Source organism: Lepus europaeus, chromosome 18 (assembly GCF_033115175.1).
Source record: "Lepus europaeus isolate LE1 chromosome 18, mLepTim1.pri, whole genome shotgun sequence".
In the NCBI taxonomy this organism is placed as follows: Eukaryota; Metazoa; Chordata; class Mammalia; order Lagomorpha; family Leporidae; genus Lepus; species Lepus europaeus.
This window is the reverse complement of record NC_084844.1, coordinates 26,370,780-26,398,622: the sequence shown is the minus strand read 5'-3', so window position 1 is coordinate 26,398,622 and position 27,843 is coordinate 26,370,780. Positions and strand designations below refer to the sequence as shown.

Genomic DNA, 27,843 nt, shown 5'->3' with positions numbered 1-27,843 from the left:
AGGCAGCCCGGCCGCCGGGGCCCTGGGTCGGAACGGAAAGTATCTGGGTCAGCGTTGTCACACTGAAAAGGGTCCCCCGGAGCCGGCCTTCGGGAGGCGCGGCCGGGGAGGAGGCCGGGGCCTGCGGGCCGGCAGCAGCGGGGAGCCGCGGGGAGCGAGCGGAAAGCCCCGGGCCGGGCGCGGGTGGCGGCACGAGCTAAGGCTGGGCGAGCTCCGCGCTCCCACCCCATGGCCCGGAGCGGACGGCGGCGGCGGCGGCGCTGACAGGCCCGGGGCGGGGAGGGTGGGCCCGGGCGGGGGCCTGGGGGCCGCGGGGAAGATGAGCGCCCTCCTAGAGCAGAAAGAGCAGCAGGAGAGGCTGCGGGAGGCCGCGGCCTTGGGGGACATTCGGGAGGTGCAGAAACTGGTGGAGAGCGGGGTGGATGTGAACTCCCAAAATGAGGTCAACGGCTGGTAAGTGGGGAGCGGGGGAGGCCTAGGTCAGGGCAGCCGGCCTGGGGGTGGAGCAGTCGGCCAGGGCGCCGGGCTAAGGGGAGGCCTGGCGCCTCGGGCCTCCGAGGTTGTGCCTTCCTGAGGCCGGCTTTAGCCTACCCCCTCCCCCACCCCGCGCCTCGTGCAATCAAATCCTAGCCCACGTGGTCCCTGTGGCCCCTGGCTAACTTGGCTGGAACATACTGGAATAGGTGACTTTAGCCAGTGTGCGCCCTGAGGCTCACGCCACTTCGAGTGTTTCTGAAGAAGGCAGGGAAGAGCTAAAAGCTTAGCAACTGAGCAAATATGCATCTTAAAACTAGCACGATTTCTGTCTTTTTAAAAAAGATTTATTTATTTGAAAGTCAGAGTTAGAGGTAGAGACAGACAGAGAGGTCTTCCATCTGCTGGTTCACTCCCCAGATGGCTGCAAAGGCCGGAGCTGTGCCGATCCAAAGCCAGGAGCAGCTGGGTCTCGAACTGGCACCCATATGGGATGCTGGTGCTTCAGGCCAGGGCTTTAACCTGTGCCACAGTGCTAGCCCCAAGCACAATTTCTGTAGCCAAGACCAGAAAGGGGGAGAGGACCCAAAACACCAACACTTGTGTCACTATTGTGTCTGTTACTGTCTTACTGCAGCAGGGATTTGCTGCTACCCACAGCTGCTGCCTGGGGTGGGGAATGTCTGGCCCTGCTAAGGCAACCGCAGGCTAACTTTGTATGGTCCCCGAATGATGATATAGGTATCCGGATGGACCTGGGCGGAAAAAAGTTTCCACACCCTTGCATGTTGAGGGGAGGCGCATTTGTTTATCCTGTGGAGTGTTTTACTTTGTTTTCTTAACTGCAGTTTCACCTACAGAATTTCATCCAAGGCTTTAGGTATCTGCCTGCAGATTGCATCCTTCCCAGTTAAATGAGTCTTACTGTGAGCTGTTGCTGGTGGTCGAGTCTAGTGTTAAGTTACTGAATGTAGTATGCTGCCCTCTTTACACTTAAAACTCTCTAGCCGTTTTTTTTTTTTTTTTTTAAACATTGACTTGTATTTTGAAAGGCAGAGTTAGAGAGACAGAGAAACCAATTTTCCACCCATTGGTTCACTCCCCAAAAGGGCTAGGTCAAGCTGAAAGCAAGAGCCTAGAACTCCTTCCAGCTCTCCCACCTGGGTGCGGGAGCCCAAGTGCTTGGGCCAAAGTCTGTTGCCTTCCCAGGAGTATTAGCAGGCAGCTGGATCGGAAATGGAGCAGTCTGAACCCCACCAGGTGCCCATTTGGGATACTGGTGTTGCAGGCAACAGCTTAACCTAGTATGCCCTAACACCAGCCCCAAAATTCTCAAATCTTTTTTATTCGAATGGGATGATGTTTAATCAGCCTGTTTGTTAGCTTAGAATTAAAGTGCATATGCAGACTTTTTTTTTTAAATCCACGGTATATATTTTTTTAAAGAACTTTATTTACTTATTTGAGAGGCAGAGTTAGGGAGAGAAAGAAAGGTCTTCCATCTGCTGGTTCACTCCCCAGATGGCCGCAATGACCAGAGCTGGGCCAATCCAAAGCCAGGAGCCAGGAGCGTCTTCCAGGTCTGCCACGTGGGTGCAGAGGCCCAAGGATTTGGGCCTTCCTCTGCTGCTTTCCCAGGCCACAGCTGAGAGCTGGATCAGAAGAGGAGCAGCCAGGACTAGAACCAGAGCCCACATGGGATGCTGGCTCTGTAGGCAGAGGCTTAGCCTACTATGCCACAGTGCCAGCCACTGCAGATTTTCTTTTATTTTTTAAGATTTACTTTATTTGAAAGAGTTACAGAGAGAGAGACAGAGAGGGTGGTCTTCCATCCACTGGTTTACTCCCCCAAATGGCCACAACTGCAGAGCCGAGCAGATCTGAAGCCAGGACATAGGAGTTTCTTCCCTACCTCCCACATGGGTGCCCAAACACTTAGGCTATCCTCTGCTGCTTTCCCAGGCCCATTAGCAGGGAGCTAGACTCGAACTGGCACCCATTTAGGATGCCGGCACTGCAGGCCAGGGCTTTAACCTGCTGTACCACAGCTCCTGCTCCCAGATTTTTAAATAAAGATTTATTTGAAAGGCAGAGATACAGAGAGAGAGTAGGCGAGAGAGAGAGCTTCCATGTGCTGGTTCACTCCCCAGATGGCTCCAATGGCGGAAACTGGGCTGATTCAAAGCCAGGAGTTAGAAACTGTTTCTGGGTTTCCCACATGGGTGCAGGGGCCCAGGGACTTGGGCCATCTTCCACTGCTTTCCCAGGTGCATTAGCAGAGAGCTGGACTCTGCAGGGGGACTCGAACCAGCACCCATATGAGATGCTGGCACCGCAGGCAGAGGCTTAACCTAAGCCACAGTGCCAGGTCTGCAAAAGTTTTGTTGTTGTTTTGTTTTTTTGAAGTGGAGTTACACATTTTTGAATTGGAGGGGACAACACAGATGAGTTCAACTCCAGAGGATCTTGCCCTGGGTCACATGACTATTAATGTGCCAGGACCAGAACTGAGGTTTCCTGACTTCCTCACAAATCTGTATATTTCCTTCTCCTAAAGAAAGCAGGTTGAATGTGTGTCCAGAAAGCTGGGAAACTAGATACTCCCATTTGGTTTTGTGTAAAAGTATTTGCAAACAGACTTGCTCTGTGTGTGTGTGTCTGAGCATTGCTCTGTGGTTCAAAGCTGTGAATTACTGTTTTGGCACTGGGAGGCAGTATTGTGTAGAAGGAACCTGGTCTTTCCTGCAGTTTTCTGTAGCTTCTGCCTAGCTCTGTCGCCTTGCCTGAATCATTTCGTTCTCCAGTTATTGCAGAAGAAGGTGGGGAGTGGTTAGTGAGATAAAGCACAGTGTAAAGAGCTACCCTTTGCTAAGCTTGCTCTGTGACACAGATGTGGTTCGAAGTGCTTCGTGTCTGTTACGTCATTCACTACTACTTGGCAACGTAGCTGTTGGTAGTCTCTTCATTTTATGGGCGAAGGAACTGAGGCCCAGAAAGAGTAAATAGTTTCTCCAGTTTGCACAGCGCCTCACCCCAAGGTCATGCAGTTTACAGTCCCTAGTGGAACTGGAACACGAGCCCAGCATCGGACTGCAGGTGCTCCCTACACATCATGCCTGCCGCAGCTCAGGAAGCTGAATCGAAGGAGCCTGGAGGGACTCCTTATTGATTCCTTTGGGGAAGATGTCCGACACCTCCAACTCCGTGCCGCTAGGACTGCATTCCTGGCCTCCCCTCAGCCTCCTGTCCCTCCAGGCCTGCTGTTCTGAGTCCTCCTCCCAGCCTCGGCACTCCCCATGCCTCCTGTCTTCCCTAGTACCTCATAGCTAATCCATCAGCCACTTCTCTTTTTTTGACAGGCAGAGTTAGACAGCGAGAGACAGGTCTTCCTTCTGTTGGTTCACCCCCCAAATGGCCGCTACGGCCGGCGTGCTGCGCCGATCTGAAGCCAGGAGCCAGGTGCTCCCTCCTGGTCTCCCATGCGGGTGCAGGGACCCAAGCACTTGGGCCATCCTCTGCTGCTTTCCTGGGCCACACCAGAGAGCTGGACTGGAAGAGGAGCAACTGAGACTAGAATCTGGTACCAGGGCCGCAGGTGGAGGATTAGCCAGGTGAGCCGCGGCCCCAGCCTCCATTAGCCACTTCTGCCGGCTCCAGATAGAGTTGGAGTCTGACCCCGTCACACCAGGGCTCTTACCACCCCTTGAGTGCAGAGCTCCCCTGGATTCTTGTGGCAGCCAGGTAGTCTCCTTGCCTCTCCCCTCTGCCCTGCAGTCTGGGGATGTTGGCTTAAAACAAGGGATGTCATTTGGGCCAGCGCTGCGGCTCAATAGGCTAATCCTCCACCTGCGGCGCTGGCACCCTGGGTTCTAGTCCCGGTTGGGGCGCCGGATTCTGTCCTGGTTGCTCCTCTTCCATTCCAGCTCTCTGCTATGGCCCAGGAGTGCAGTGGAGGATGGCCCAAGTGCTTGGGCCCTGCACCCGCATGGGAGACCAGGAGGAAGTACCTGGCTCCTGGCTTCGGATCAGCGCGGTGCACCGGCCGCAGCGGCCATTGGGGAGTGAACCAACGGAAAAAGGAAGACCTTTCTCTCTGTCTCTCTCACAGTCCACTCTGCCTGTTACAAAAAAAAAAAAAAAAAGAAAAAGGACATCATTTCACACTCTGCTCAAGACTGCCGTCTTGCTGAGTAAAAGCCCAAAGGGCCCTGCAGTCTCTACTCCCTGTGCCCTCCTCCTTTCTCTCTCCCTATCCACGTGCCTCATCTCCAGATTTGCCTCCTTGCTTCTTTCTGCCCCCTGGCCTCTTTGCTTTTCCTGGGATCCCAGGCACAGTCCTCATTCAAGACTTTTGTGTTTTGTCTTCTCTGTATCTGAAATGCTTTCCCCCAGAGACCACATAGTTTGCTCTCTCTCCTCTGTTTCACAGCCTATATTTCACTTTCACAGTGACACCTTTCCCTTGGCTCTCAATTTAAAATTGCACAGTGCCCCTCCCCAACCTCTGACATCCCCTAATCCCGTGTGCTGCTTTATTGCTCCATAACAATCACCACCTGGCATTTGCATACTTTGCCCATTTGTTTGCTGATTGCCTCAGTTTCTTCATCTGTAAAATGGGAGAATGTTGATAATAGAACTTACCTCATGGAACACTTCAAAGATTGAATACTAAGTTAGTATCTGTAAAGCCCAACATATAAAACATTGTGTCTGTGTTAACTTTTGCTGTATTTTCTTATTAAGCAATGTGCTGGGTAATGGAATGTCAGGTTGCCCTCAAAGCTCTCTAGTATAGAAAAGCAGAATGGTGACTGTTCCAGTTCTTGGTTGCTTGGTGCCCCTGGTTTCTGCAATGATGAATGATGCCCAGTGCCTCTGGTCCGAGGTATTTGTAGTACTCCTAAGGTATTCTGACTGCGGATATTAAGCTTCAGGAGCTGAAGTTCAAACAAAGTTCTCACTTCGGTCGTGGCTCAAGGGTAATGCACACTGTTGGCTTCTAGGAACAGATACAGTGGCCCCTGAAGAAGTTGAAGATAATGCCTGGTGCAGTGGCTCTGAGTTCTGGGTGCCCAGAGCCACACAGCTCTGAACTGTGAGCGGTGATCCCCTTGGGCCCAGGGGTAGGAATGCTGGTGTTGCCCTAACCCTACTCTGCGTGGTCACACTTTAGCTGCTTGCTTTGTCCCAGCATCTCTCAGACCCACTCGCAGTAAATTGCCTCCTTCACGCTCTCAGGCTTGCTATGAACGAGTGATTTACTACCAGTGAGTGAGTACTTTATGTCCAGAAGGGAGCATATTTTTCTCATCATGCTCCATTCATTTTTGATTGCTCACTTATCATTATGATTGTTTGCTTTTCAAGCCATGCCACAGGCATCCACACAGGAACACACTCTGGGCTGTAGCTGGCCCAGAATCTGAGATATACTGGATCCTCCTCCTCAAGCAATGGCTGCCTCATCCTTAGTTCACTCACTTAACCAATCTTAATGAAGCACCTGGTCTGGGCCAAGCAGATACTTCCTAATCTTCTTGGAGCATGAAGTCGAGATCAAGATTCTTCCCTTTGTATCTCAAATTATAGTTATTTCATCATAAAAGTACGCCGTAAAGGCCCCTGCACCATCTGTTGAGTACCAGTGGAGAGTGCCACGCTGAAGCATTAGTGGTGTGGGCCTCAACCAGCTAGGTGAGCTAGTTCTCTGCAAGCCACTGATGGCAGGGTGCCCAGGGCGAAGCAGCTTTTCCTGGAATCACATAAGCTTTTCAGGTAAATTTCCATCTCGGGCTGGTGCCCTCACCCTCCCTGTGGAGGGCTCTAGTCACGTGTTCTGTTCTTCAGTTCTTCTGCATTTGGGTGTAAGCTCTCAGTTCTTTGGAGAGTTGGTGAACAAGGACATTTCAAAACAGACGGGGAAATATTTTTTCCTTCCATAATATGCATTCAGCTTTGGCACCAGAGATGAATTTAGTATCTCCAAATACTTTAATTTCAGTTAAGATGGAATTTTTGCTGGCATGGTAATTATATGTCTATACAGTATTAAAATAGTAGCCCTTTGGAGTGTGCAGAATCACTTGTGTGGACAGTATTAAATAATTAGTTTTACTTAGAGGAGTCTGAAATGTTGGAAGAGTTTGTTCTCAGAGAATCGTGGTTGTTGATGAATATTTTTAAAGTGCGTTAGGAGCTAAAGTGTGTGTTTAGTTTCTTACATTTGGCAGATGAAGATATGTTTGTAGCCTTCTGGAGGGAGTCAGAGATGCCAACCATTTTTAAAATGGAAATTTGGAAATCCTTTGTGTGTGTGGGAAGGAAAAAGAGGTAAAGAGAAGGGAACAAGCAACTGAGATTCACTCCAGGGATATCTGCTGTAACAATAATAATTTAAGAGAGCAAACTGCAGATAAGAGATGGTGATTAGCCTGATGATATTTCATCTTCAAGCAGCCTTTGATGCATATGAATCGAGTTTCCATAATCCCTGGAAGTAACGTGATAGAAAAATGTGTTTTGAAGAGACTAAGATGATCTCCTAAGCGGTAGTGAGAACTAACTTTCTACAGTACAATTGGAGTTAGCCAGCCAGCTGGCCAGCTTTTTGGAAGCCATTGAAGTTAAGATTGTTAGGATAAATTAGTTTTACTAGGGATCAGAAATGAATATTAAAAATAAAATTTAAACACATTGAATTTTTGCTTTTTTTAAAGATTTATTTGGAAGAGTTATGCAGAGATAGGGAAAAGGAGGGGATCTAATGGTTCACTCCTCAAATGGCTGCAGTGGTCAGGGCTGGGCCAGGCCAAAGCCAGGATCCAGGAGCTTCTTCCCAGTCTCCCATGTGGATGCAGGGGCCCAAACACTTGAGCCATCTTGTGCTTTCCCAGGCGTGTTAGCAGGGAGCTAGATCTGAAGTGGAACAACCAGCACTAAAATCGGTGCCCATATGGCCTGTGGTGCCGGCTTCATCTGCTACATTTCAGTGCCAGCCCCTGAGAGGTAGAATTAGAGAAAGGGAGAGAGATCTTCCATCTGCTGGTTCATTCCCCAGGTAGCTATAACAGCCAGGACTGGGCTGGACCAAAACCAAGAGCCTGGGCCACAGCGCAGGCCCTCATGTTTTATTTATTTGAAAGGCCGAGAGAGGGAGACAGAGTGACTCCTATCCACTAGGTCACCCTCCAAATGCCTTCAATGGCCAGAGCTGAGCCAGCTTGAAGCTGCAGCCAGGAACTCAATCTGGGTCTCTTATGTGTTTGGCAGGGACTCAACTAGTTGAGCCATCACTTGCGGCCTCTCACGGGCAGGAAGCTGGCATCTAGTGGTATAACTCGAATTCAGGCTGTCCAACATGGAATGCAGGCATCCCAGCAGTATCTTAACTGCTCTGACAAATGTCTACCCCTAAATTTTTTGATTGTTTGCTTTGTGAAAAGTTGAGACTACCAGCCTGATTTCTTTTCTTTTTTTTTTTTTAAGAATTATTTTATTTATTTGAAAGACAGAGAGGAGTAGAGCCAGAGAGAGAAGTCTTCCATTCCACTGTTACACTCCCCAAATGACCACAACAGCCAGAGCTGAGCTGATCTGAAGCCAGGAGCTTCTTCCAGGTCTCCCACTAGGTTGCAGGGACCCAAGGACTTGGGCCATCTTCTACTGCTTTCCCAGGCCACAGCAGAGAGCTGGATCGGAAATGGAGCAGCCAGGACTCGAACTGGCGCCCATGAGATGCCGGCACTGCAGGCTGGGGCTTTAACCTGCTGCGCCACAGCGCCCAGCCCCCAGCCTAATTTCCTGACTCAAGCTGAACTCAAAAAGGCTCCCACATATTTATTTACTGATGTTTAGAATTTGAAATCCCAAATGACTTCCCTTTTAAAATCATTCTTTTGTTGGGACAGGACCTGTTTACACTGGGCATGTAAACGGAACCATGGTCAAGTGGTCTCTTACCTGTTAAAGTCAGGAGCTGACAAGGAGATTCTTACCACAAAAGGAGAGATGCCAGTGCAGTTGACGTCCAGAAGAGAAATCAGGAAGATTATGGGAGGTAAGCCTGTGTTTTGGAGGTGCTTTGGATTTTATCTAATTTAAGACTCATGGCTGTGTTCTTGGTGCCAGTCATATAGCCAAATAATAATAATTGAAAGCTGATTTCTATTCCAAGACATATGTTGCTTGTGGGGAGGTTGGCATTAAAGGATTCTCTTTTTAACTTGTAAAATTTTAAGACTGGTACAAATGGTAATCATAAACCTAATAAAAATATTCTCTCCCCTGGCCTGAAGAGGCAGTCTACATTGACCAAAATGTTTGTCAATCAAAGGCCACTAGTTTCCAGATCATATTTTTCCCTGGCCACCATTAGAGGACTGTGTAAATGCTCTGTGCTCTTCTTTTTAAGTGGAAGAAGATGAGGATGATGACGACGGCCTCCCCCAGCTGAAGAAGGAGTCCGAATTGCCCTTTGTGCCCAACTACTTGGCCAATCCAGCCTTCCCTTTTATCTACACCCCCGCAACAGAGGATTCAGCCCAGCTGCAGAATGGGGGCCCCTCCACGCCTCCTGCGTCCCCCCCTGCAGATGGCTCGCCTCCCCTGCTTCCCCCTGGGGAAACCCCCCTGCTAGGGGCCTTTCCACGGGACCACACCTCTTTGGCACTGGTACAGAACGGTGATGTGCCTGCCCCCTCTGCCATTCTCAGAACACCAGAAAGCACAAAACCAGGCCCTGTTTGTCAGCCGCCAGTGAGTCAGAGCCGCTCCTTGTTCTCTTCTGTCCCTTCCAAGCCACCAGTGTCTCTGGAGCCTCAAAATGGGACATATGCAGGACCGGCGCCAGCATTCCAGCCATTTTTCTTCACCGGAGCATTTCCGTTTAATATGCAAGGTACTCCTCGTCAGCAAATTGTCTCTGCGACAGGGAGTTGGTGGCCGGGGGAGGGGTGTGCTTGAGTGTATGTTTTGACTGTAATTGCAAATGTCCAGAAAGTGGCAAGGCTAAGATAAAGAACTCCCTTTACTCAGATTTACAAATTGTTTACCTTTTGCCCTTTTACCCTGAAATATGTAGGTGCTGATCCTATTGCTTCTTTCCAAGAACGAGGGTATTATCTTCTATAACTACAATACAATTGCCAGATTTAGGAAACATGGCTTTGATATATTGTCCTATAATTCGTAGTCTGTATTTAAGTTTTGTCAGTTGTCTGTTTTGGAGCTATTTCAGCCCCCACCCCTGCCTCTTGACTAGGACCACCCACCGCTGCATTTGGTTATCAATGTCATTTTGTCTTTTTTTTTTATTATTATTTATTTCAGTGATGGGGAGAGACAGAGAGGTCTTCCATCCACTGGTTCACTCCTCAAATGGCTGCAATAGCTGGAGCTGGGCCAATCTGAAGCCAGGAGCCAGGAACTTCTGGGTCTCCTATGGGGATGTAGGGGCCCAAGGACTTGGGTCATCTTCTATTGCATTCCCAGGTCATAGCAGAGAGCCTGATGGGAAGTGGAGCAGCCAGGACTCGAACTGGCACCCATATGGGATGCCGGCACTGCAGGCAGCAGCTTTACCTTCTACACCACAGCACTGGCCCCTCATGTGTAATTTGATACCCAAATCCATTCTGAGGTCTTTACTTTCTTAGCTTCAGTGGCAGAAGTAAATTATCCTTCTGCACAGCTGGGATGGATACCTGTTTTACTTGGTGAATCAGTTTTATTTTTCTTTTTAAAGCTTTGTAAGGGGCCAGTGCCATGGCATAGCGGGTAAAGCTACCACTGCAGTGCTGATATCCTATATGGGTGCCAGTTCAAGCTCTGGCTGCTCTACTTCTATTCCAGCTCTCTGTTATGGCCTGGGAAAGCAGTAGAAGATGGCCCACGTGAACCAGCAGATGGAATACTCTCTCTCTCTGCTCTGCCTCTCTGTAACTCTGCCTTTCAAGTAAATAAATAAAAATATTTTAAAAATTTAAAAATTATTTTACTTATTTGAAAGGCAGAAAGGGAGAGATCATCCATCTATTGTTTCACTCCCCAAATGGCCATAATGGCCGGGGCTGAGCCAGGAACCTAGAACAACATCTGGATCTTCCACGTGGGTGCAGGGACCCAAATATTTGGGCCATCCTCCACTGCTTTCCAGGGGACATTAGCTGGATCAGAAGTGGAGCAGCCAAGACTATAACTGGTGCTTATATGGAATCCTAGTATTGCAGGTTGCAGCTTAACCTGCAATGCTACAAGGCCAGCCCCTGGAAAAGATCTTAAAGTATGTGGGCTTTACTACATCAGAACCATTTATAAACACTTCTCCCTCTTTTTTCTAGAACTGGTACTCAAAGTGAGAATTCAGAACCCATCTCTTCGAGAAAATGATTTCATTGAAATTGAACTGGACCGACAGGAGCTCACCTACCAAGAATTGCTAAGAGTGAGTTGCTGTGAGCTGGGCGTTAACCCCGATCAAGTGGAGAAGATCAGAAAGTTACCCAACACCCTGTTAAGAAAGGTAAGAAAGGGTAAGGGCATTTGGGAAATACTGTGGCTCCTCCTTGGTTCTCAGTAATAGCTGAGGAGATGAAAAGAGAATAGAGAGGGAGCAATCATTTTCTAAATTAGTTTTTAAATTATTTTTTATTTACTTGAGAGGTAGAGTTACAGCCAGAGGGAGAGACGGAGAGAAAGGTCTTCCATACGCTGGTTCACTCCCCAAATGGCCGCAATGGCTAGAGCTGCACCAGTCCGAAGCTGAACGCAGGTGCAGGGGCCCAAGCACTTGGTGGTTTTCTACTGCTTTCCCATGCTATTAGCAAAGAGGAGCAGCTGGGACCTGAACAGGCACCCATATGGGATGCCAGTGCCACACACAAAGGCTTAGCTTACTACGCCACAGCACCAACCCCTAAATGTAATTATTAATCGTTCTTTCCCTCTACTGAATTTGAAGACACTCGGACTTTTGAAAGCTGTGGGACCCCATATTTCTGTAATGATCTGTAAGGATTACCTTAGGGCACTATTAGATGTATCTCTATCTCGTGTTTTTCAAGATAAGAACCAACTTAAATTACAGGGCAGACGCACAGAGCTACTACACTACCCCTGTCTTAGCCTGCTTTTGGATTTGTTTTGTCTTGCTTTTTTGCTTCTTGGCTTCAAAATAAACCAAGATACTTGTCTGGGTAGAGCACACCAAACAAGGAGGCAAATATCCCCTCTTAACCTATGTAACCTGTTTTTGTTTTAGGACAAAGATGTTGCCCGACTCCAAGATTTCCAGGAGCTGGAACTAGTTCTAATGATAAGTGAAAATAATTTTCTCTTCAGAAATGCTGCCTCCACTCTGACTGAAAGACCTTGCTATAACAGGAGAGCTTCAAAACTGACTTACTAATGCAGCAGGGACTTCTGTCACCGAGTGTTGTGACAGCGTGTGTCACCTCTGGGCCAAGGACAGGCCATTGATCCAAATGCCTTGGCTGCCGGGGAGGGCCCCTGGTGTCTCTGGGTAGTAGGCACTAACATTGTTCTGCCAAGGTAGGAAGCCCCTGACCCCCAAGCAGTGGTGCCACTCTTCCAAGCCTCTTGGTGCACAATAAACCTATTGCTTGAAGCTTTGAACAGCTGAGAAGTGGTTTGGAGAGGCAGAGGCTGAAGACTGTATCCAGTGTGTTTTTGTGCAGAATGTGAGAGTTGTCTTAGCAGAAGCTGAGAGAGCGCAGAGCCTGTTTCTCGCCACTGCTGTTGCCCGGGCACCTGAAGGGCCGGGATGCACTTTTCTTGGTGTTGCATGCTCACAACTCTGCTGAATTTGTGAAGTGACTGGGAAAGCACAGGTACTGGACAAGTGAGTTTTTGTGTGACTTGTGGCTGTGAGGTTTCCTATAACGTATTTATAAATGTTACTCAGGTTAAAAGTATTTAAGAATACAGATACCTAATTGTAGATATGCTGTTAACCAAAAGAGCTTCCCCTCCCCACTTTTCCTCTGTAAAGCACTCATGACTGCTTCTCTGTGTAGCTGGCCATCTCTGTGTCAAGTCCCCTTCGTGGTCACTAGAGGGCTCACTAATGCTGTCTGTGGGAGCAGTGCCTGGGAGGCGCCTGCTGTGGGCACCCCGAGAGGAGCACAGGAGCTGCCGGTCTGTGTTCGCCCCTTTCCTTTTCCATTAGAAATGACAAGCAATTTTTGAGACTGAATCTGTTGCTATTTTAAAGGCTGTTATGGGAAACTGAGCTAAAGGAGTTAGCATCTTTATTTTTGTATCAAAGATAAAGGTTATTTTGAAATTATTAGGATTTTTACACAACTCTGAAATCTGTTGCTTTTGTAAACAAATTGTTTGATCTTAGGGGTTCCCCCAACCCACTTAAGAGTCAGTTATGAGTCTGCCAGACTTTGTCCTTAAAAGCAAAAACAGAAACACCTGGTTAAACTCTTGAGCATGGCACACACAGTTTTTTTTTTTTTTAAGAATGTGTTCTTTTCCTTTGCTTCAGTGTTGTTAATGTTAAACGCCACCCTCTTACTGACACAAACAGCTTGACTTCAGCGATGAGAAGGAGCACACTTAGAAACGCAGGGGGCGGGCCGGCGCCAGCTGTGGGAGCGCATCCCTGCTGTCTGGAGCAGCTTTTCCCCACAGTGCCTAGAGTTTCCAAAGAACCCCGGCTTCCAAACTGCGTGAACCTAATTTCATTAGAACACTACAATTGAGTGAGAGCGTGCAGAAGATGGGAGTGGAAGAGAATGTTGTGCTAAGATAATGGCCTCCCGCTGCTGCCTGCTGCCGAAGCGAGGTAGCAGGGTTTTCAGGGAGTCGCTGTGCGTGACTTCATTGTGTTCCGTTCCACTGATTACTGTTGCTGACTTACGCTTGTTCAGTGTTTGCATACGGGCGAAGGTTGCTTATGCCCACATCCCCTCTTCTGGAGTGCTCTGAAGAAACTTCCCCTGAGTTTCAACCACTCAGATGTAGTCACCTTTCTTTTTCCCCTTGCTTTAGAGAGAAGTTGCAATTTACTAACATAATTAAGTCTGGTTCTATCCTAGCAGAAGTAAATTCAGTATTAATTCATGTCTAAGTTACTAGGGTTAAGACCCTGTCAGCCACCCAAAAGAGTTAGAGACTGTCAGAGAGCAGGGAGGCCCTGGCTAGGAGGCAGCCTACAGAGGAGGGGCTCAGGGCGCTCCCCAGGCTGAAAAACAGAGGGGAGCAAAGGTCTCGGTGTCTCGGGTGGGAGATGGGTCCCTTCTCCTTTATGAAATCCTCCGTGGCCAGCTGACTCCTGCCTAGGGCAGTGGGATAAGACTGCACAGTCGCCAGTAGGTGAGTTTAAAGTCTTAATCTATGCATTCAGAGAAATATTTTTATATACTTTGTGTAATTTATAACAAGGATTTGTTTTTAGCTTTGTTAACCGTGAATTCATCCCTCCTCCTCCACTGCGTATCTAGAGCATGTGTTCACATTGTGTAAAATTCACCGAAGAGTTTTTCCTTTGTGCATTGCTGACTGTCCAAACATGACAAGTGTTATTAAAATTAAATATTAACTGACTGAGCCCATATTCTTTAATTTGGTCTCCTAACCAGCACGGTACTTCTGATCACAGGGAGTTCAAGTTGAAGGACAGACCCAGGGACCAGACGCCCTGCAGGAAGAATAGAAGAGTCCGCTCCCCACCTGAGCCTCCTCCATCTCACTGCCGCTGCGGCGCGCATGACCTGTCAGTGGCACCTGGAGACATGTATTTGGTGTGGCGTCTTTCCTCTTGGCTCAGTGGTGGCCTTTTCCCTGGGGTGGCTGAGCTGCTCGAGGGAGGTCATGCCTGTTACCCACGTTCCTTGATTATCCTATTTACGTGATGCAACTGAGCCTTGCCTTCGGGCTGTGAGCGCCTGTCAGGCCCCCAGTGAGCTCAGCAGCCACCTCCTAAGTCAGGAGAGAAAATCCAGCCTTACACCTTCAGCTCTCGAGCTCTTAGCTGGAGTTCATGCTGGATGAATGTGCTTTTCTGACGGGCTAGGCCAGCCGGTGCCTCACAAAGCACGCGTCATGCCAAATTGGCATAATACATCAGCATAACAGAGACCTTTTCTTAGCACCAAGGAGAGGCAGAATAATTTGGGCATTTGTGCCTTCATCCTTGCTTCCTCACACGGATGGAAGTCGTCTTCCAGATACTCATAAACAAGCTGGGCAGACAGAGCCTGCCTAAACAGTGTGATTAACCTTTAGCAAATGGTGCTGCAGCCAGGGAACCCACATCAAAGGCGCCCTCTCTACCTGCTGCAAACCCTCTAGGGTGGGGACGCTGCTGACCAGGGATGAGGAAGCCCAGCTGGGAGAGAGACAAAGGAGTCCAGAACCCCGGTGAACTCAGCGAGGGAAGGGAGCCATCCCACTCAGAAAGCCTTCTGCAGGCGGACTCGGACCTGCAGACGGCGAATTCTTGGCCTGCTCAGAAAAGCTAATGTAAGTCACCTCCTCGCGTCTGCTATAGACCGGGACTGTCAAGGCAGGGGCTGCCCAGGGGCTTCTCTGCTCACACACACAGCTCCTCTGCGGGACTGAGAACAAGCTGGAGGCCTCGCGGGTTCTGAGAACAGACTTATAGATGAGCAAGGAGAGAAAGCCGCCTGCTTCTCAGCGTCCAGAGGCACAGGCTTGGAGAGCGGACCCAAACCCTGGGGGGGTGTTCACAGCAGCTTTCCCCAGGGGCCTGGGTCAGCTCGCGCAGGGCCTCTTCTCACCTTGGTAACGGCATCTGCACGGTAGAGTAGGAACTGCTGGCAGCTGCCCAGCAGAGTGTCTGGGAAGGTGGTACTTATAGCCAAAAGCTATATATATAAGCTCCGCCAGGTGGACGTTCATGAAGTCCCTGGCCTCGTCCCCTTCCTCCCAGCCTCCTCTGAGGTCCCCAAACCTCATGGACAGGCAGGAACAGGCTACATCTGTGTGCTGACCACAGCTTTATTTCATCAGTGCTCCATTTGGAATGCCTTCGGGCAGGGCCCCAGAGGACAGCACTTAAGTTCCCAGGCGTGGCCTGACCCGACAGTCTTCTAGAGGGAAAATGCTTTATTTAAAAACAAACCAAAAAAACTATAGGAAATATGGACAATCAGGGGAAGGGGGAGGCCATCCCTCAAAAAAAGTTTTTAAAAATTTATTTACTTGAAAGGCAGAGTTACAGAGAGAGAGGGGTGTTCCATCCACTGATTCACTCCCCAAATGGCCATGATGGCCAGAACTGTACCGATCCAGAGCCAAGAGCTTCTGTGTCTCCCATGTGGGTGCAGGGGCCCAAGGACTTTCCCAGGCCATAGCAGAAAGCTGGATTGGAAGTGGAGCAGCTGAGACTCGAACCAGTGCCCGTATGGGATGCTGGCACTGCAGGCAGTGGCTTTGCCTGCTATGCCACAGTGCCAGCCCCCAAAGTGATTGTTTAAAAACAGTACACGATGGAAATAACACTCAGCTGGGCATCAAGACATCCAGACACCAGTCTGGGCCCTGTCTCGGTAACTGTGACCCTGGCAGGTGTGTCATTCACTTCTTGGGTTTCACTTCCACGTTCAGGTGTCTAGCATGGTTATTCTGTGACTTCTCTCCAGAGGTAGAATCTAAAAAACACCCCCAGCATTTGCCATCCAGTCTGCTTGGTGTCACTCCCTTTCCTGACAAACACCAGGAAAGGCCAGGAGGAAATTCCAAGAATGTGTTTTAGGCCAGCCCAGCATCTCTGGCCATCCCATAGAAGATGCCTCTGGCAGCAATGAGGTTGGTGGGAGAATCGAATTCAGCAACCGCTCCTTTGTCCAGGACCAGGATCCTAGCCAAGAAAAAAAAGCAGCAGGTGTCCAGCAGCCCACTCCTGGTCACGTGGTCCAACGCTGCCCTCCGGGCACTGCACAGACCCCCACGGTGACATGCCAGCCCACCTACTTCAGCGTAGCCACACAGCACAGCCGCTACGCCGCATGTGCGCACTTGAAGCCTGGTTATTTTAGCCATTCTGTGAGCTCTCCTGCCAAATGGAGCAGGTTCTGGGATCAAACACAAGGCCCTATTCATCTGTGCTAGTCGGGGCTCTGAAAACCTTCCCTAATGAGCCCTTCTCCTCACCAGGGTCAGAGGACTTGAGCAGGCTGTGCGTGGGGAGCCACGGGCCTGCACGCCGGGCCCTGTGTGCATTCGTCTGCTTTGTGGCAGCTCATAAAGGCACACGGCAGGGTAGCGGCTGCCGTGAAATCTGGGACTGGGGCTGCCAACCTGGCTGTTGCTGCTGCTGCTGGGTGGATCTCCCCCCACCCACGCTCAGCCAGGCCTGGTCCTGCGGTTCCAGCTGCCCATCAGTGTCGCACAAAGTGCACCTGGTACAGGGCCCACAGGTCAGCTCCACCAGCAGGAGGCAGGAGGGAGAGGGCTCCCCCAAGCCAGGAGACATGCGATGGCCACTCCCTGCTGGGAGTGGAGCAGGGGCAGACTGGCATCGCTGGCCACTGCCCAAACGGGAGCCTGGGAGACTGCTCAGCCCCCTTCCTGCCACCTCCAACCCCCAGCCAAAGCCTTCACTGGCATCTAATGTCAGAGGTTAAGGACTGGATGCTTTTCCACCATTCTCCCTGTGCAGCACGGGCCTGCTCTCTCCCGCTCCCCCTGGCTGAACCACCTCTCCTGCATCGGGCGTGCCCTGGGTCCTTTGCCTAGAACTGTCCCCTCCCTTTCTCCTCTCCCCACTCCACCCTCAGCTCTCATTTTGTGCCTGGCTGTGCTTCCCTTGCTTAGTAGAGGACGTGTCCCGGTGGTCCCTCCAGCCTGTACACACCACGGACCCCTGCTTTCTCAGGTTGGCAGCCTGATTATTTCTACCTGCTTCACCACAGTGAATGAACTCCCAGCCCCCAAGGTCAGCCTGAGCCGCCTGCCCTAGGCTGCTGCTGGATGTGCCCTTTTGGGGAGGGGTCCTGGGAAGAGATCCTCCACTCAGCCTGTCCCAGGGCCCTGCGCTTCTGCCCACCTCCCCTGCTCCTCCTACTGGGGCCCAGAATGGCTCCCAGGACCCCGTTGGCCCTTTTGGGTCCCTCCCACCTCCCCTTGCCCTCCAGGTGTTGACTGAATGAATGAAGGCCTGGGGATGTATCAGCCCTGTGTTCCTTCCACAGGGTCTGTTCCAGCCTCCCCTCTCTTCCCTTTGGTGCAGTGAGGGAATGGGTCACAATTTTTCCTTTGGCCAAATGGCCTGTTCCCTCCCCCCACCAACCCCCTTCCCAGAAGATTCTGAGGGCAAAGTCCCAGTCCTTGGAGGGACCTGTGTAGGGAGAATCGCAGCAAGGTGGGGAGGGGGGTGGGCATTGATGTTTCCCAGTCCCGTCTGCACATTTCATTAATGGCCTCCAACAATCCTGAGAAGACCTTTCCTTTGAAATAGGCCCAGAAAGGTCTTGAGCATGGCCTGAGGTCACACAGCAGTCCGTGCCAAGCTGGTGGGGCTCACACAGTGCTCTTCCCGGGCAGTCGGGCCAGCTGCCAAGGCAGGAACCCAGCATCACATACCTTCCCTGACAGGTATCACTACATGCAAGTGCTGTGTGAATGGTACTGAGGAGGTGCCGTGATTCGGCCTGGAGGATCTAGGTCCCTTCACCTTATCTACAGGGGCAGGGTGGAGGCGGCTTGTGTACAAGCCACGGTGCCTGGGGAGTGCCAGTGGCCTCTCGTAACTCCATAGTGTCCCTGTGCCCCCGCCCCGTTGCCCAGGTAATTCCATTCTACTGTGCTTCATATCCTGAGAACGCCAGCTCTGCCCCCTTTGCCCTAGCTCGCCCTAATCTGCAGCCCCAGGCAACCCCACCCCAAGCTGCCCTTGCTTGTATCCATTCCCTACCTGGTGTAATCCATGATCGTGTTCAGCCGGTGTGCAATGGTGAGCACCGTGCAGTGCTCAAACTGGGTGCGGATGGTCGCCTGGATGAGGTCATCAGTCTCCAAGTCGATGGCAGCCGTGGCCTCGTCTAAGACCAGGATGCGGCTCTTGCGGAGCAGGGCTCGGGCCAGGCACACGAGCTGCCTCTGGCCCACGCTGGGGAGGGAAAGGCAGGGATTTCCGGCAGGGCGCCCCAGACCTGCCTCCAAGACCTCCCTCCCACCATCTCGGTCTCTAACTTCTGATGTACAGTTTAGTAAGAGCATGCTTGCTCTCTGCTCTTCCCAGACAGCTGCACCAAAGCCACATTGTAGCCATCTTGCTGAGCCTAAAGTAACACAGCTCAGGCAGTCACCTCCCACCCCCACGGGGAAGGTGGGCCAGGGCTGTGTTTTGAGGATGAAGAGGCAGGGCAGGGGAGGATCTGGGAACTCCCCGGGTCTGGTTGCTGGGAAGGTGAGGGAGGGACAGGGTGCATGTCTTCAACCCCCTGCCTTGGAGCCAGAGCCAGTGGACAAAGCAAGGCTGTGTTCCCAGCCACAGAGGCCACAGCACCCCCACAGCCAAGGACAAATACCTCAGCCCTCCCCCAAGGGTGAGTCACTGTGGCCAGAGTGATGGCCAGGCTCCCGCTCTGGCCCTTTCCCGCAACTAATGACGGTTTTGGCAGCAGAACGAACCGCCAGCCACCCGCTAGAACTCACAGCGGATTTATGGCGGGACTGGCACAGGACACAGGTTATACTTTTAAGTGGCTACCAGCTCCGTGCTGGAGGAGGGGAGCCGGCTCCTGTCTCTGGTGCTGATGGGTGTCAGTGGAGGATGCTCTGGGGCAGGAAGTGCTGCTGGCAAGCGGAAGATGACGCGCTTGTGCACCTGCCAGTCCCCAAACAGGTAAGATGCACGCGGAGTCGTAAAGGGCTGCCTGGCGGAGGTGGTGGGGGCTGGGGGCAAGCCCGCTGGCAGTGTGAGTGAAGAAGGTGGCTCTGATGCAGCAAGGCCAGGCTGGGGACAATCACCCCCACTTCCCGAGGCCCCCATCCTGCCCCCTCGCCGGCTGAGCAGTGCTGGGCTGTCAAGTTCATGCAGTGGAGCCTCATTTCCGGCCCCCAGGACTGCAGTACACATGAAACCAGAGAGGGCAGGCCAGAGTGCTTCCAACACCGTCAGGCGCGGAACACATGTTTTCTGTTTTAGTTTTTGAGGTCTGGGGAGGCCCCGTGACCACGGACTGAACGTAAAAATGGCCGTGGGGGCAGGGGAAGAAGAGCTGACTCACAGAAGTGTATCTGAGCCGAGTGCTGTTCGTGTCTCACACTGACCCCGGGTAGCCACCAGCCGCATGTCGCCACCGAGCACTTGAAACGTGGCCCAACTGAGATGGGCTGTGAGTTAATAAAATACACTTGGGGTTTCTGCCTTGAATGAAAATATGCAAAATAGCCCTAATAACTTTTATATCAGTAACATGGTGTCTTGGGCTAAAGCAAATAGGCTACTCAAAGTTATTTCATCTGTTTCTTTTTCCTTGTTTTTTTAAAAAATGTGGCTACCTTTCTCTCTCTCTCACTGTTTGTAACTCTGTCAAATAAAAAAAAAAAATGTGGCTAGGAACTGGGGTGGTATAGTGGATTAAACCTCCACCTGTAGTGCCAGCATCCTATATGGGCACCAGTTCAAGTCCTGGCTGCTCCACTTCCAATCCAGCTCCCTGCTAACACACCTGGGAAAGCAGCAGAAGATGGCCCAAGTGCTTGGGCCCCTGCACCTGCATGGGAGACCTGGAGAAAGCTCCTGGCCCCTTGATTTTAGACCAGCCCAACGGCTATTGCGGCCATTTGGGGAGTGAATCAGTGGATGGAAGATGAATCAATTTCTCTCCCTCCCTCCCTCCCCCCCCCCTCCATACACACACACACACACACACAGAGAGAGAGAGAGAGAGAGAGAGAGATAAGTATGTAATCTCTCTAACTGCTTTGTAAGTATTTTTTTAGAAGGTGGCTTACTAGAAAAGACTTTAGTCACATAGATGTGGCTTGCATTACATTTTTGTGGGGAAGAGCCATGGACTACAGTACTGTCTTTATTTTGGAGTGAAAGAAAAAGGCACAGAAAGGTTAAGCAATTTGTCAGAAACCACACAGCTAACACAGGTAGGGGTAACCTGAAGCGTTAGCCTCAGGAAGAGGTGATCCCTAATGGCTGGGGACATAAAACCTAGGCTATAACAGTTCTGAACAGAAGAAAAGGGGGCCTAGGGAGCCCCTTTCTCCCATGCCTGTGTTACAGACCAGGCCACAGCCCCCTGGGAACCTACTGTGATTTCCCAGAAGCGCCGTGGGCTTCCTCTCACCTGCTTCATAGGTGCCAGGCGGCACTGCCTGCCCCAGGCCCTGCTTAGCACGACAAGCTCACACGTGACCCAACAGGGTCTGGATATCTCCCCGAGCACTTCAAATCCCAGCATGCCCTTCTCTCACCTATGCAACGTTGGCCAAGCCCCTCAACTCCTCTTGGGTCCCCCACCTCTGGGGCTCCTGGGAGGAGTCAGAGAGTTAGGTACAATGCCCGGCACACAGAACACGTTACACAAACCTATGCCGCATGCGCCCGTGGCTGGGCAGGGCGGGGACTTTGCGTCCTTTGAGGCCATTCCAGCACCAGCAGCGAGGGCTGCTACCCCTGAGCCGTTCACGCCAGGCTCTTACCTGAGATTCTCCCCGCCCTCTGAGCACAGGAAGTCCAGGCCTTCGGGCTGCGCCCTCACGAACATGTGCAAGTGGGCCAGCTCCAGGGCATGCCAGATGTCCTCCTCTGAGTAATTGCTGAAGGGGTCCAGGTTCATACGCAGGGTCCCTGAGAACAGGATGGGGTCCTGGGGACACAAGAAGGCCTCAGACGGAGGCAGCTTGCACCCCATTAGGAACCCTGGGCCCCAGGTTCAAGGACAAGAGGGGGATTAAGGTGGCAGTGTTCCCACACTGTCCCCTGCCCTCCAGGAGGGAGGCAGCAGCCAGGGAGCGAGAGGATTGCCTGCAGGGCAGTGAGAAACTCTGCTGTGCCCATCACCAAGCCTTGTGCAAAAGCAGGGACCAGGGCCACTAATCTGACTCCAAAGTGCCCAGATGGCAGAAAGATGCCCCAGCGGGGCAGCCCCAAGCAGACCAGGGCAGGACGTCAGTCCTGGGGCTGGCGTGGTGGAGGGCATCCTGGGATCCTTCCTCGTTTGCTGGCCCAGGAGGTCAAAGAGCAGGGCATGTCTGGGTCAGGTCAGAGGGCGGGTCTTCTGTGACCCTGCCAGCTCAGTAACAGAGGTGGCTCCTCGGTGGCTCCTCTCCCTGCTGCCCACCGGCCTGCCCCACTGGCCTCCAGTGTGGAAGACTCACTGCTCACACCAGACAAACAGGAGTGCAGCCTGGCCGCCTGGATCGCTGGCCAGTGTGGCCGGGCCACTCCAGGTCCTACCTGGGGGATGATGGTGAGCTGAGAACGCAGGTCGTGGAGGCCAATGTCGGCCACGTTGAGGCCGTCGATGCGGATCTCGCCTTCTGCTGCCTCCAGGATGCGGAACAGGCAGAGGGTCATGGACGATTTGCCGGCGCCCGTGCGGCCCACGATCCCCACCTGCGCACAGAGGCGGGACGGTCGGGGGGCTGTGGGAGGGACTGGGGGGACTGGGAGGCCCCCCTAGAAGTGAGCAGACGTACACCCAGGCCCATGCACCCCACACTTACCTTCTCACCCCCACACACGTGGATGCTCAGTTTCTTCAGCACCAGGTCCAGGCCTGGCCGGTACCGCACAGAGTAATCACGGAACTCCACCTCCCCACGCGGGGGCCAGCCCTCGGGAGGCCGGCTGCCTTCCACCACCCAGGGGGCCTGGAGTGAGAAGACACAGGAGGCTTATCAGCAGGGGGCCTCTCAGTTCTCACCCACTGAGGTCCCTGGTGCCCCGAGGGGCTCCCTGGGACTCCTGTGCCCACACAGCCTTGCTCGGACGCCCCCAGCCTGCCCCCTCCCACCCCTGAGGTGCCTTCCTGCCTGCCCCAGCTGCCCCTTTCGTCACTGTTTCCCATTCATTGTCGTTGGGTGGCTGCCCCGTGCTAAGGCAGCAGGGACACCATGTCCCCATGAGGCTTACATTCTAGTGCAGGAAAACATACAACCAACAAACAAGCAAATCTGTGTAATGATATAGGAAATGATGGGTTAACAGGGCCAGGAAGTGCTTGGTCTTGCTGTACTACACAGGGTAATCAGGGAAGGCTTCCAGCGAGGAGGTGATATTTAGTGAGGACCTAAAGGACATGAAGGCACAAGCTAAGTATAACCTAGGAGAAGGGCCTGCAAGCAGAGGGAACAGCAGACGCAAAGCAGCACAGTAGCAAAGGTGAGAGGCAGGGGGCCGAGGTCGTGGGTGGGCTCATCATGTAGGACCTCAAAGGCCATTTGAAGGACTATGTTGTGTGTGTGTGTGTGTGTGTTTTAATTTTTTATTTGAAAGGCAGAGTAGAGAGAGAGAGAGAGTCCATCTGCTGGTTCACTCCCCAAATGGCTGCAATGGCCAGGGCTTGGCCAGGCGAAGCCAGGAGCTGGGGGCCATCCTCTGTTGCTTTCCCAGATGCATTAGCAGAGAGCTGGATCAAAAGCAGAGCGGCCAGGACTGGAATTGGGGTCCATATTGTATGCCGAATATTGCAGGTGGTAGCTTAACGCACTGCGCCACGCGCTGGCCCTAAGGACTATGTTTTTTTTTTTTTTTACCCTAAGATGCAAACCCTGAGGGGGCTATACACAGAGGAATGGGTGTTCCATGTTTTTTTTTCTTAACAGGCAGAGTGGAAAGTAGAGAGAGAGACAGAGAGAAAGGTCTTCCTTTTGCCGTTGGTTCACCCTTCAATGGCCGCCGCGGCCGGTGCGCTGCACTGATCCGAAGGCAGGAGCCAGGTACTTATCCTGGTCTCCCATGGGGTGCAGGGCCCAAGGACTTGGGCCATCCTCCACTGCACTCCCTGGCCACAGCAGAGAGCTGGCCTGGAAGAGGGGCAACCGGGATAGAATCCGGCACCCCAACCGGGACTAGAACCCAGTGTGCCGGTGCCGCAAGGCAGAGGATTAGCCTAGTGAGCCGCGGCGCCGGCCTCCATGGGCTTTTAAAGGAGGGCTCTGGCAGCTATGAGGGCTTAAGCTGATAGTGGTTTCAAGACAAAACTGGCCCGCACTGTGGAGTAGTGGGTTAAGCCGCTGCCTGGAAGCTGGCATCCCAAACGGTGCTGGTTTGACTCCTGGCTGGCTGTACCACTTCCATTCTCACTGCTGATGGCCTTGGAAGGCAGGGGAAGATGGTTCGCCACTTGAGGAGTGAAGCAGCAAATGGAAGACCTCTTTCTCCCTCTAACTCTTTCAAACAAATAAATAGGGCCGGCGCTGTGGCGTAGCAGGCTAAGTTGCCGACTGCGGTGCTGGCATCCCACATGGGCGCCGGTTCAGGTCCTGGCTGCTCCTCTTCTGATCCGGCTCTCTGTTATGGCTTGGGAAAGCGGTGGAGGATGGCCCAGGTCCTTGGGCCTCTGCACCCATGTGGGAGACCCAGAAGCAGCTCCTGGCTCCTGGCTTCGGATCGGCTCAGCTCTGGCCACTGAAGCCATCTGGGGAGTGAACCAGCGGATGGAAGACTTCTCTTTCTCTCCCTCTGCCTCTCCTTCTCTCTCTGTGTAACTCTGCCTTTCAAATAAATAAATAAATCTTTTTTTTTTTTTTTTTTTTTTTTTTTTTTTGGACAGGCAGAGTTAGACAGTGAGAGAGAGAGACAGAGAGAAAGGTCTTCCTTTTTCCGTTGGTTCACCCCCCAAGTGGCCGCTGCGGCTATCGCATTGTGGCCGATGCACTGCGCCGATCTGGAGCCAGGAGCCAGGAGCTTCCTCCTGATCTCCCATGTGGGTGCAGGGCCCAAGCACTTGGGCCATCCTCCACTGCCTTCCCGGGCCACAGCAGAGAGCTGGCCTGGAAGAGGGGCAACCGGGACAGAATCTGGGGTGCCGGCACCACAGGCGGCGGATCAGCCTAGTGAGCCGTGGCACCGGCCCAAATAAATAAATAAATCTTAAAAAAAAAAAAACAAATAAATAAATCTTAACAAAACAAAACAAAGAACAAGAGCAGGAAACATAGATGGCTGTCTTTGGGCATCCAGGAGAAGAGCATGCTGGGGGCAGAGCTGTTCAGGAAATGGAGACAGGATCTCCCGCACTAACTGGGGGAGGCTGGACTGCTGGGCCTGGAAGGGAGCCCAGCAGCCAGGCTGGGGGCACCGAGGCGGGCTGTGGACTCAGTGGAGGCAGACAGACAGGGAGCGAGCTCGGCTCCCAGAATCCAGCAGGCCCCAGCAGAAGGCAGCAGCCGGGAGGCTGGGCGAGATCACAGAAAAGCGTTCCTAGCTTCAGATCCAGGGAGGTCACGGGTGAGCGGCGACAGTGAAGGGTACAGAAAGCAGAGGGCAGGAGGCAGACACCACCAAGGGTGACAACGAGGGGGGAAGGGTGTGTGCAGACTGTGAGAGGCCAGAGCCACGCCATGACAAGCTTCTCAAAAGACAAAAAACTGGCTAGGCCCAGGATGCGCCTGGTGTGAGAAGATGGAACCTGACACCGGGCAGACCTTGGTCTGGTCTGGCAGGACTAGGTGGAGGCAACCAATAAAGTGGGCCGTCCTTGGTCCTGCTGGGCCAGGGGAAGGAAGGAATGTGGACGTAATACTTGTTTGCCTGGAAACTATAAAAACCCCAGAGAACAAAGAGAAAGGGGTCTTGGTCTCCCAGCACTGCATTGCACGGGAGGCTGGGGCCCCAGCATGCTGGACCTACAAATAAAGTCCCTTTGTTCTTTGCATTTCGGTGAGTCTCGCTGGTTCTTTCTACCTGGGCAATCCGGAACACAACGTAGACCAAGCCTGAAAACACATTTCACCATCAAGGAGAGCAGAGGGAGGGCTGATTGTTGTTTGCGTGGGGGGGATTCACCCAACAGAGGGGGAGACATTGAGGGAGCAGGCACTAGAGGGCAGCACTGAGGAAGCCAAGTCCCCGCACCTCTGTGGCAAGAATCCGAGGTGGGCTGCACATGGAACGAGAAGGGCCGACTCTGCTGAAAAAGAAAGCAAGGCAAAAGCAGAAGAGAACACACAGGCAGGTGCATAGGAGCAGAGTTCACCCCGCGGAGCCTGTAATGAGCACAGGAGAGGAGAGGAGGGGCTTTGAGGCCAGAGAAGGTTTCAAAGAGCTGTCCCTTAAAGTGGCAGTGTGTGTGCCTCTTGAAGCAGAACTAATCCAGTGGCGTGTCCCCAACTTCAAGTTAAACAGAGATTCTTCCCCAGCTACGTTTCAGCTGCACAATACAGGTGTGAAGGCGGCAGACAGGTGGGCTCCACAGGGCTGGGGTTCTGCATGTGAGTACCCGACACACAGACAGGCCGAGGGAGTGGAGAGCATTTGTACTGGAGGAGCAGAGAGCCTAGGCTCCATGGAGGTAGAGGGGGAGCCAGAGGAAGTGACAGACAGAGACACGGGTGGGTGTGGGGACAGAGTGCCATGCTGGTTGGTGCGCCTTGCAACACAGGAGCTGGGAGGGGTAGGGGTGGGCCCAGAGTGGGATGCAGGACCCTGAGATCTGAGAGCTGCCCCAGCTCCTGGGTGGGAGGAGGTCTGGGGTGTGACCCTGGAGGGAGGGGTAGAGAAAAGTCTGGACCTCCCCCCCAGGAGAGGAGAGCTCCTTTTCCCCAGCAAAGGACACACTCCCCTATCTCTGCTCCTGTGCCCAGGCTGCTCTTCGGCTCCCTTCCCACTGTCTCAAAAGCGCAATCTATCAAAACTTGCACAGCCTTCGAATGTCAGCATGCCTTGCTGGTCGCCCCAGCTGGCCCGGCTGCGCCCTGCCTTGTTCAGGCAGCCTGGAGCTCTCACCATCCCTGAAGAGCCCTAAAGCAAACCAGCGTTGGCTTGAGGGAAAACCCTGTCTTGCTCAACTCAGTACCTGCTAGCATGGATCCCCGGTGAATTCATCCATTCAACTGGGGTTGAATGAATGAATGAGGAGCCACTAAAGCAGCTGGCCCTGAGGGGCAGCGATGGCAGCCACCACACATCCTGCCTCAGCTCTTCCAGATTTCCCTGTCCCGGCGCCCCCGGTACCCACCTCGGTCTCTGTCTTGGAGTATTCCTTGACCCTCTCTACGGCCACAATGTTGGACTCCAGGTCAGACATCATCCGTACCATCCAGTTCAGAGCCATTGTCACCTGGCCAAAGGGACCGAGTTATGGTTAGGGTGATTTCCCTACCCCTTCAACCCTGGCAGTGGCGTTGGAAAGAGTTGGGACTCCTTGATCATGCCCCCGTCGAGGGGGCCCTGTCTCATCTATGGCCCAGGTGGGTCTGGGCAAGTCCACAGGTGATGCCGACTGGGGCTCTGACCACAACTGGACCCCAGGCAGTGAAAATGTAGACTTAACCAAGGACCGTCTCATCCAGGGCTCCTCAGACTTTAAAACACATCAGACTGCCCAGGCTTGTTAAGTTGAAGCTGCCAGGGTCAGTGCTGTGGGCAGTGGGTTAAGCTGCCAGCATCCCATATTGGAATGCCAGTTCGAGTGCCAGCTGCTCCACTTGCACTTCAGCTCTCTTTGCTAATGCACTTGGGAAGGCAGCAGAAGATGGCCCAAGTGCTTGGGCCCCTGCTACCCTTGTGGGAGACCTGGATGGAGTTCCAGGCTCTTGGCTCCAGTCTGGCCCAGCCACAGCCATTGTGGGCAATTGGAGAGTGAACCAGTGGATGGAAGATCTCTGTCTCTGTCTGTCTGTCTCTCTGTCTCTGTCTCTGTGTGTGTGTATAATTCTGCCTTTCAAATAATTAAGTAAATCTTTGTAAAAGGGACTTAAGACAGTGCCTACACATCACTTCAGCCTACGGATTCCGCATGGTACTTGACCCACAGCAAATTCAAGTTTTGCTTTTTGGAATGTTCTTGGGATTTTTTTCTTCTGGATATTTTTCATCTGCAGCTGGCTGCATCTGGATGTGGGACCCACCAGACTTTCTCTGCAGGCAATGAGCATCAAGTGTTTTCCAACTGTACCATTTCCTGTCCCTACCTCTTGCCCAGACAGGGCAAGTTCTGTTTGTTCACTGGGGCCAAGCTCCAAGCTCTAGCATCCAGAGAAAGAAAACTCCTCCAGGATCTTATAGCGCTTTGTGCCTCCCACCACTCAGATCGGCTGATGGGGCGCCTTCCACACTGCACAGTGCGTTCACACATTGTGCCTATGACTTGCCCCATCGTGAGCAGAGGGGGGACACTCAGGAGATGCTTATGACACCTGAAGAGGCACTTCCCTGGAGGGGGGGACCCTGCCCCAGGGCCCAGG

General features: G+C 52.5%; 2 protein-coding genes across 5 annotated transcripts in view; one reads left to right on the top strand and one right to left on the bottom strand.

Annotated features, from left to right (window-relative positions):
• The first annotated feature begins 285 nt into the window (after window positions 1–285).
• On the top strand, window positions 286–14,052 carry ANKRD40 (ankyrin repeat domain 40). Its single transcript, XM_062215421.1, has 5 exons — window positions 286–453; window positions 8,385–8,533; window positions 8,888–9,373; window positions 10,815–10,996; window positions 11,735–14,052. Exons 1-5 carry the CDS (start codon window positions 320–322, stop codon window positions 11,879–11,881), a joined length of 1,098 nt encoding a protein of 365 aa, XP_062071405.1. The 5' UTR covers window positions 286–319; the 3' UTR covers window positions 11,882–14,052.
• A 1,395-nt stretch (window positions 14,053–15,447) lies between these two features.
• Window positions 15,448–27,843, bottom strand: part of ABCC3 (ATP binding cassette subfamily C member 3) — a 42,334-nt gene continuing 29,938 nt past the window's right edge. The window contains exons 26-31 of one of the 4 annotated variants that reach the window (XM_062175417.1): window positions 26,616–26,717; window positions 22,159–22,305; window positions 21,890–22,048; window positions 21,133–21,299; window positions 18,383–18,577; window positions 15,448–16,327 (exon numbers count right to left, since the gene is read on the bottom strand). In XM_062175417.1, coding sequence (XP_062031401.1) covers window positions 16,219–16,327; window positions 18,383–18,577; window positions 21,133–21,299; window positions 21,890–22,048; window positions 22,159–22,305; window positions 26,616–26,717 — 879 coding nt within the window. In that variant the 3' untranslated portion in view covers window positions 15,448–16,218. Of the gene's footprint in view, window positions 16,328–18,382; window positions 19,807–21,132; window positions 21,300–21,889; window positions 22,049–22,158; window positions 22,306–26,615; window positions 26,718–27,843 lie in introns of those variants that run through there. The other 3 variants (XM_062175418.1, XM_062175419.1, XM_062175420.1) reach the window with 3 other exon arrangements.

Bases quoted from the DNA above. Each gene is read 5' to 3' on its own strand.
- ANKRD40 (XM_062215421.1), top strand. From the start codon at position 320: ATGAGCGCCCTCCTAGAGCAGAAAGAGCAGCAGGAGAGGCTGCGGGAG. The intron at 8,534-8,887 runs GTAAGCCTGTGT...CTTCTTTTTAAG, and splicing joins AATCAGGAAGATTATGGGAG to TGGAAGAAGATGAGGATGAT. The intron at 9,374-10,814 runs GTACTCCTCGTC...TCTTTTTTCTAG, and splicing joins ATTTCCGTTTAATATGCAAG to AACTGGTACTCAAAGTGAGA.